At 56.9% G+C, this 8497-nt stretch overlaps 1 protein-coding gene across 1 annotated transcript; it reads right to left on the bottom strand.

Annotated features, from left to right (window-relative positions):
* Positions 1–258: 258 nt before the first annotated feature.
* LOC309679059 (tektin-3-like) lies at positions 259–8201 on the bottom strand (the record flags this gene model as incomplete). Its single annotated transcript, XM_082492290.1, has 8 exons — positions 259–370; positions 2497–2651; positions 2964–3186; positions 3466–3612; positions 4484–4551; positions 4746–4829; positions 5526–5709; positions 8191–8201. The coding sequence occupies 8 exons, from the start codon at positions 8199–8201 to the stop codon at positions 259–261; spliced, it is 984 nt and encodes a 327-aa protein (XP_082348416.1).
* Between the last annotated feature and the right edge of the window lie 296 nt (positions 8202–8497).

The following is an 8497-nucleotide window of genomic DNA, read 5'->3' as shown; positions in this document are numbered from 1 at the left end:
AGGTGAGGAGTCGGCAGTCCTCGAGGGGGCTGTGGGGATGCTGGGGGGATTTCAGCAGGGAGGGGGCACTCAAAGAGCACTGAGAAGCAGGCAGGCGCTCCTTCAGATGGGAGGAGGGCTTCTGATGCCAGCGCCACCACCCCAGAGATGCAGCCAGTGTCCCCTGGACCCTGCACCACGAACCCTGGGAGGCAGCCAGGGTGCCTGGCACCCAGATCACCACCCAGGGGACACAGCCAGCGTCCTCGGGCACCCCGATCAAGACACCTGAGACACTGCCAGGGTCCCCTGGAGGTCCTCGGCCTCCAGTAGCATCTCTCCAATGGTCCCCTGTCCCAGCTGCCCCCTGCGAACCACAGTGTCTCGATTTCTGGGGTGAATGTGGGGGACATCAGGTCATCCCCTTGGCCAGGGTTACCATCATCTCTGTGCCACCATGGCCATGATCTGGGATGCTGACAGCTGCCTCCATCCATTTATTTTTCATTACTCCCCCCTTTCCCTCCCCTGCCCTGCTGCAGGGATGCTGGGGGGGACATAGGGAAACCCCCCACCCTGGCAGCGCCTCTGCGCTGCTGCTTCCTTCTCTCTGGATTTATACGCATTACATATATATAACTCTTTATATTTACATTTTATATTTAATGAAGAAATAAAATGGGGGGAGAAAAGACCAGCTAGAGGCTCCCATGGGCTGGTGCCCTCCCGGCAGCGTGTCCCTCCCCTCAATTAATAATAAAACCGAGACAATGATCCCAGTGAGTTTCTGGGGGAGCCCCCGCTCCCAACACCCCAGCCCGGACCCCCCCAATCCCCCCCCCCCTCCGCCAACCCACCCTCATCTCTGGCCGTCCATGGTGGCTACAGGTTTTTCTCTGTCATGAAAGTGGGAAGCTGAATAGCCCAGAGATGTGGGAATAAGCAAGACGTTGGATCTCTCTTATGGCAGAGATACCCTGTTTCTGCAGGATCTGCTTTTATTTCATGTCAGTAGGACTTGCAGAACACAGAAAGTTGCAGAAGCTGACACTAAGAACTATAACGTCTAGCTCCTGTTCTGTTGGGGCATATATTCAACTTCCCACCCTCGACACTCTTAAGGCTTCAGCGGGGTACAGATGGAAATCTCTGTAACTGTCCCATGGTCTTATACAAGTCTGTGGCGATATTCTTTGAAGCAGCATTTTGACATTCTTGTGATGGCCCCGTGTTTTCCGGGGGTCTGGGACAAGTCAGGGACTCTCTCTGTCCCGTGGGGAAAAGGGACATCTCTCAAAGGGGTCCCAGGGAAGGAGAGAGGCATTTTGCAGAGGCAGCGCTCCGACTCCTTCTTGTTGCACTTGTCTCGAAATCGGTCGCTCTCAGCCCGCAGCACACGGGTCAGCGCCGCCCGGAGCTGCTCCGCAGCCGGTCCTGCCCCGCCGCAGCGGCCGGTCTGGGCGCCCAGCGGGGTTTTTCCTCAGGCGGGGAGCCGCCGGGGCCGCGGAGAGAGCCGCCGGGAGCCGGCAGCTCTGGCGGGAGGCGCTGAGGAGGCCGGGGGGGGCCCGGCAGCCGCGACCGCCCGGTGCCTGCAGCGGCCCCGGGAGGGCGGGCGAGCGAGCAGCGGCGCTGCCACGGGCGGGAAGCGGCGCGCGGTGGGGAGGGGCGGGGTGCAGAGGGCGGGAAGCGGCGCGCGGCGCCTCAGGCAGGGCGGGAGGAGGAGCGTGAGCGGGGGGGTGGGGAGGTCCCCCATAGAACCATTTAACCTAAAAGTGATAATTAATTAACTTTCTCCTCAGGGTTTCATCAGGACGGGCAACTCTCAGCATGTGTTTTCAAAACATATGAGCAACACCGAACACCTAAGAGGGACCCAGGAGCCGCGCAGTGCTGGGGAAGGTCCTGCGCATCCCCATGCATTTCTCCTGGTCTATGAATAGAGAGTTGGCTTTGATGGCCAGGTCGTGCTGCAGGAGAGCCTTAGCACGAACCAGAGTTTGCAGCGCATCCTCGGTGTGGTTCAGGCGCTGCTGAAGGCTCTGGAGGGTCTCGTTGATGTTGTGGACCTCGTTGACAAGGCTGGAAAAGAGCAAGAAGCCCTGGTTAACGGTCCCGTGCCGGGGGTGGTTTCTAGCCCGTCATTGCAGATGGGCCCCTTGGGCACAGGCTTTCCCCCTTCAGAGTGCTCAGACTCACGCGGACCCCCCGTTTCTGGCAGGAGCCGAGCACACCCGGCCACGGGGAAGCAGGCGGGAGAGAAGATGAGGTTTCCCCAAGTGGGAAAAATCCAGCCCCTCACGGGGGGCCATTAGGCGGTACCCGGCCGAGGGGGCAGAGCTCTCCCAGCACCCAAAGGCTGGGATACCTGCTGGGTGCTTGGGAGTCTATCAGTGCACTTGTGGAAGGACTCATTAGGAAACAAACACCCCCGCATTAATTTGGTCACCCAGTGATGCTCCTGGGAGCGACCACCCGGGACTCCTCAAGGACCCCGCCGGCCCCGCGCTCCCGCCGTACCGCAGCTGGGCAGTGTCCCGGCACAGCTCCACGTTTGGCCTCCGCGTGCGCGCATCCAGCCGCGTCTGAGCCACTTTTAACGGAGGCCCATGGTCCTTGATGGCCTTTCGGATGGTTTCAATATTCCGCTCATGCTGCAATATTTCTCGCAGGGTCTGGCGTAAAAAAGAAACGCATGCATAAATGAAAAAAGATGTTCTCAAGCGACAACGTCATTTCCCTTTTTTCCCATCCACCAGCAGGCTGTCAGCTGGGATGCACGTTCCTAGGATTAAATACAGTGCCAACTCATCCTGCTGCAAGAAGAAAGTCCCCAGCACTCTGAGTTTCAAAGAGAAAATGATTCTAGAAGCAGCTCCTGGGGGTGTGCGTTCCTCTGCTTGGGCCAGGGCTGTGTGGAGGGTCCCGCTTTAGAGGTGTCACTGGGAAGTGACAGTGCCCCAGCGAAAGGGAGGGCTTCCGGCTACCTTGGCCAGGTGGGTCTGGATCCTGCCCTTGGCATCAGCCGTCTCAGCGATGCGGTTCGTAAAGGAGATGTTGGTCTTGTTGAACTGCCCCCACATCTCATTAGCTGTCACAACCAGCAGGCTCTCCATGTCATGGTGCAGCTTGGCGGAGGCAGCCCACGCGCTCTGGGAGCGGAGGATGTTCTCATCCGTGAACTTGGCCCATGACGCTGGCACTGAGATCCTGGGGAGGTAAGGAGAGGGAGGCCCCCGGTAAGCCCGTGCTGCTGAAGCTGGACAGGGGCGGGCACGCAGGGAACAGTGTGGATTAAATGTAGCTTCAATCTAGGCTTTTAAATTGACTCTATGTCATTGTTTAATGCCAGCCGGTAGCTAGGACCATGCAGCCCCTGCCCCAGAAGGGCGGGGAGAAGAGGGAGCAAAAGAGGGGAAAGGGAGAAACTCCTGGGTGCAGATAAAGCCAGTTTACTAGAGCGATAGGAGCAAAGGAAGATGCACTCACGTGGCATCGACGCGCTCCACCCCTCGGTAGTAGTGGATGCCCTGGGAGTAGTAGTTCCTCAGGTGGTGGCACTTGTCATCGATGCAGTGGGCCACCTGCTTGGTGGCCAGGTCTTTCTCCAGCTGGTGCTGGGCCGCCCTGTTGGAGCTGCAAGATGCAAACAAGAGCTGTGGGTGGGGATGTAGGGGCACAGCGGCTTCCTCCCCGATCCACGTCCCCGCAGATCTCGCCCCCCGAGGTAGCTCTGTCCCCCCAGGAGCATCACTGCCCGCGTCCCATGGAGCCTGCGGGGGCTTCACACCTGCGGGCTGTGGGGAGAGCTCGGGGTCTGCTGGGGGTTCACATCACAACTGCAAAGGCACCTCAGCCCTGGGGCAGGAGAGAAGGAGCTCCTCCTTGCTCAAGCTGGGCTTTTGCCTTCTCCAGGTCCTGATGCATCCTCTCTTGGCATGACCGGATGACATCCACTTCCTGGGCAAAGGCAAAACGTGACGCCGTCAGTGTCCAGACTCACTCGTCCTGCTCACACTCCTCCCCAAACCAGCACCTGCCCTTTTGGCTCCAAAAACGTTTTCCTCCCCAGGACCAATCCCATCCATACGGGACAAGAGGAGATGGACTTGACTCTGCTGTAAATCCCCACTCTGAATTTCTAAGAAGCGTTCAGCTGCGCTGGAGGAAGGCATGTGCTGCTCTCAGCTCACTTGACTTCAGCACAAACCCATTGCGTCTGTGAAGCCCCGGCTACTGCAGGCAGGGGATTAGTTCTCCACATCCAGTCCATTTTCAGCCCTCCTGTCTGCAGGAGCCCACTCTTTTATTATCCCAACTAATAGAGCTGGGAAAAGCGGGCAAGCTGTCAGGCGCACACTGCCTTCTCCAGATCTGTGTGTGCGTATGCGTGTGATAGAGATGTATGTGTGCGACACAGATGTAGAGCTATACCATGTGTATGTGCCATGGACAGAGATAGGTGCTGCTCTGGCAGGGCTGGGAAAGACAGGACGCTCTCACAAACCCCTTGAAGAGGGACAGAGCACCCCGATAAGCTGCACAAACACACTGGGTGTGCAGCTCTTCCTTCCTCTGTAAGGGCGAGTCTTAACCACAGTGCGTGGGCACGCTGCTGCGTGGGGGACACCGTCCGCTGGCCCGGCAGGTTTTGGGGCTTTGGAGAGTTTGGCACCTCACCGGCACTAAGGAAGGGGCTGCAAAGCCTGTTTCGGGCAGTTGAGGTACAGAGAGCACCTGCAACACCTGCTCTGTGTTGCCAAACTTACAGTGAAGAGCTGTTTCTCCACGTCATCACGGACCAGGTCGATGCCCATTCTCTTCTCCCGGTGGCGCAAGCACTCCTCAGCGACCTGTTGGGGACATGCCATCAGTGCTGGCTGCAGGGGCAGGGTTCTCTCGAGGGACGCTCCCCATCACAAGTAACGGAAGAAGAAAAGACATTCTAGGTGGGCACAGAGATGGCAGCAGGGGAAAAAAAACTGCCCGGGGCAGCTGCTTTAGCTGAGAACGAGCAGCCGAGCTGCCACATCAGCATCGCATCGACATGAGGGAGCACACGCGTCCCTGGTGCAACCACAGCCGAAATCAGGGACCTGTGTCAGCCTTGATGCTGACCTCGCCAGAGCCGCGCAGTGACACACGGGGCTTTTGTCTCCCAAACCGGGATTTTGCATGGAGCGCCTCTGCAAATAGGTGGTTAAGAAACGCTGCTCTGATGGGCTCAGCACGTGCTGGTAGGGGATGCAGCAGATGACAAGGGGTTGGTTTATTACTAACTTAACTCATGGGCCCTTCATAAAACCTTTCTAGACGTTACGGAGCTGCAGGGAAACTTAATTAGAGGTTTGAACAGCTGCAGATGTTTCAGCAGTGGCTGCAGCTTGCAGCCCACTGGATGGGGTGCTTACCTGGAGAGGGGCCTCCGTCTCCGCCAAGGCTCTCTCCAGCCTGTTCTTCACATCGCTGAGCGCGTTGGTCTCCCCAATCATCTCGTCTAGCTCATGGAAGAGCTCTGATTTCCAAAATTCAATATCGTTGGCCCGTACACCCAGGTTTTTGGTGTTTTCCAGGCTCATTTTCTTGGTCTCCTGATGTTTAGCGTGAACCATGAGGGAGTTATCAACTCTCAAGCGCTCCGCATTTTGTCGGGATGTCTCTGACTCCTTATAGTTGGTGTGGTTGGACCTGTACCAGTCTTCGGGGGTGTAGCGGTGGAAGACGGTTTTCCTGCTGGAAATAGATGGAAGCCTCTTGCTGTCGGGGATGCCCTGGGCACTCTGGGAAAAGGCAGCCAAAGTTGGTTTGAGGGCAGCTGTTTTGTAGTAGGTGTTGGGCATCCAGGGGCGGCTGAAGCTCTGAGATGACGGGCGCTCAGGAAATCCATTCTTGTAGATGGAAGCCACGGGGCTGATGGGAGGGAGAAAGTTGGTGGGGATGGATCTTGGATGGGCAAACTTTGCTGTTACGGGAGAGCTGACAGGCTGCATTCTGGAACACCGCTGTTCTGGTCCGTGTCCTGCACAGAGGAGGAGAGAGAAGACAACCCCACTCAGTAAGCTCCTCGCCTTACCCCTTACAGCCACACATGCAACTTCTAACACCACCAGCGATGCACACAGCACCCACGCATCCCCAGTCGAGGCCTAAAGCTCTTGAGAGCAAATCCCCTCTGACACCATCCCAAGCATTTGTGTAGGGAAAAGGATTTGACTCTGCTGTCAGCATCGAGCGTCAGGTCCCGAAATGCAGAGACAAACAAACCCCTCTCTCGTCACTTGCATCGAATGCTCGAGTGAGGAGTCTGCGGGTGAGCTGACTATAGCCACATTAGAACCACCCCGCCCAAACCCCCCTATCAGCCTCAGCAGAACAGCCGTCTCTTGCCTTGTAAAGGAAGAAGAATGTCTGTGGCTCACCTGATGTCAAATCACTGCGCTTCAGAAGAAGATCTCTCAGAAAAGCTTTTCGGAGTCCTTTGCAAACACCAGCCTTGGAGCAGTCCTAGGAGGAACGGCCACACGTGAAGATTTGGCTCCCAAGAACTGCTTACGGCACTGCGGGTGCTATTGCTCTATTACTGCCCTTCAGCTCCTGACAGGCACACACTTAAGGAAGGGAGGAAAATCCCTCGGGAATGGACCGGGCTTACTTTTCCCTGCATTTCCAGCCGAAACAAACACCCCTGCATCCCCCTCGGTAAAGCCACCCCAGGGTGACACTTTCTGCCAGCCCTCAACAGGACGCACGCCGGGAGCCCCCGATCCCCGGCTCCGGGTCCATCTGGAGGACAGAGGAGCTGTTGGGGGCAGTAGGAGAAATCCCTGCTTTTTCAGTCCTCCCCTCCCAGGTAAGGTACGTACCCTGTCCCTGCAGAGGCTTGGGGGTGCCCGGGGGGGCTGCTGCTCGCTGCTGTGCCGTCCGGTCAGGTCGAAGCTCTGCCAGACACTGGAGCATCCCCAGTGCGCTCTGTGTCACAGAACCAGGGCAGTGTTGCCACTGGCACAAGGTGCTGAGTAACCGGGTTCCTTCCCGCCTACTCCCTGCAGCCACTGTGGCAACCTGATGCAGCCATTGGGCAAGCCAGGGCTCTCCGTGGGCAACGTGGAGCCACCCCTGGGCAACTCAGCGCATGCTGTGTGCTACCTCATGCCTTTGCTGGGCAACTTGAGCCTGTCCATGGACAATCCCTGGTGCCGCCAATGGGCAACGCAGTACAGCCCTTGGGCAACCAAGTGCCAGCCATAGGCAAAGCAGAGCTCCTGATGGGCAAACCACTGCCCTCATAATACTCAGGCCATTCCGTCCGTCTTCCCACAGCCTTTTTCAGTTGCCTCTCATTTTCCCCGTTATTGCAGATGAGGGCTGAGACGGTACCGAAATGTTTTGCAGCTGCTCGTGAGTGCAGTGACACCCTGTCCCACCGCTCCTGCTTTCTGCGCACAGGCACGCGGAGCTGGCCTCCGTGAGAAAGCCGTGCCTCTGCTGCCAGAGGTCTGACACAAGAGATAACTCACACTGGTTTGTGTACGCAAAGGCTCGCACACTTTGGTTTCACTCAAAACACGCGTCTCGCTCCAGCCGGGTGAAGAACCAACTCCATCCAACAGAAGTAAAAAGCTGATTGCCCATAGCTAAACCCGAGACAATCATGCCAGTTAAAGCAAGCCGACCTCTGCCCCTCGCAGGACGCGCGCACACCTTGGGACCAGCCCTGCTCTCTGCTCCTTGCAGCGCTCCCAGCCTCCTTCTATGCCCGCTCTCTCTGCCTGCCCGCAGCTAATTTGGCTCAGATGAATCGCTGCACGACGAGGGGCAGCAGGCATTGTCGTAGGCAACCGCACCGTTTCTGAAGGATTTGCTAAATGCAGCAGTACGAATCCGATAATATTGTGAAAGGCCCACGGGTGCTCTGCAAAGCACGCAGACCAGGACTTTCTGGGGAAGCTCCCATGAGCCCCACCATGCACACGGACGCCACGGGACACCAAAATGCATGAAGCTTTGGTCCCACCATAGCATCTGGAGTGGCTTTTCAAGTGATGTACCTAAAAGCTACACATGCTTAGCATTGGCACAGGCAAAACAGTCAAATTCACGAGCTAAGTGAATTTACGCAAGAATTTCACGCAAGAAGTTATCAGCTGCACCCAGTAAGTGGTCCCCAAATCCCTCCTGCTCTGGGTACCACACCGAATTAAGTAGACTACTCACATCATCTCCATTTAGTCAAGCAATTAACCTGGGGTCCTCAGTTGTGACTACAACTCCAGCAGCAGCAAAGTCACTAAAATGACTAAACTACCGCTCCCAGTTCTGGTGGGGCATATCCAGTTTTGACAGATGTTTGTTCTGAAGCCTCGACAATTGTAGCTCAGAATCAACAAAAAACAACACCAAACCCAGGGTGAAAACAGGAGGCTGATGTTAAGCGCGGGTGCCCATTCTCAGCACGGCAGCCCCGGTTTGCCGAGTTGACTGAACTGGAATTTCAAGGGATCCATTCAGATGCCAAAGCACA

The sequence above is a fragment of the Vanellus vanellus genome (genome assembly GCF_965231255.1).
Source record: "Vanellus vanellus genome assembly, chromosome: 17".
In the NCBI taxonomy this organism is placed as follows: domain Eukaryota; kingdom Metazoa; phylum Chordata; class Aves; order Charadriiformes; family Charadriidae; genus Vanellus; species Vanellus vanellus.
The sequence above is the reverse complement of the archived record's forward strand: the minus strand, read 5'-3'. Positions and strand labels throughout refer to the sequence as shown.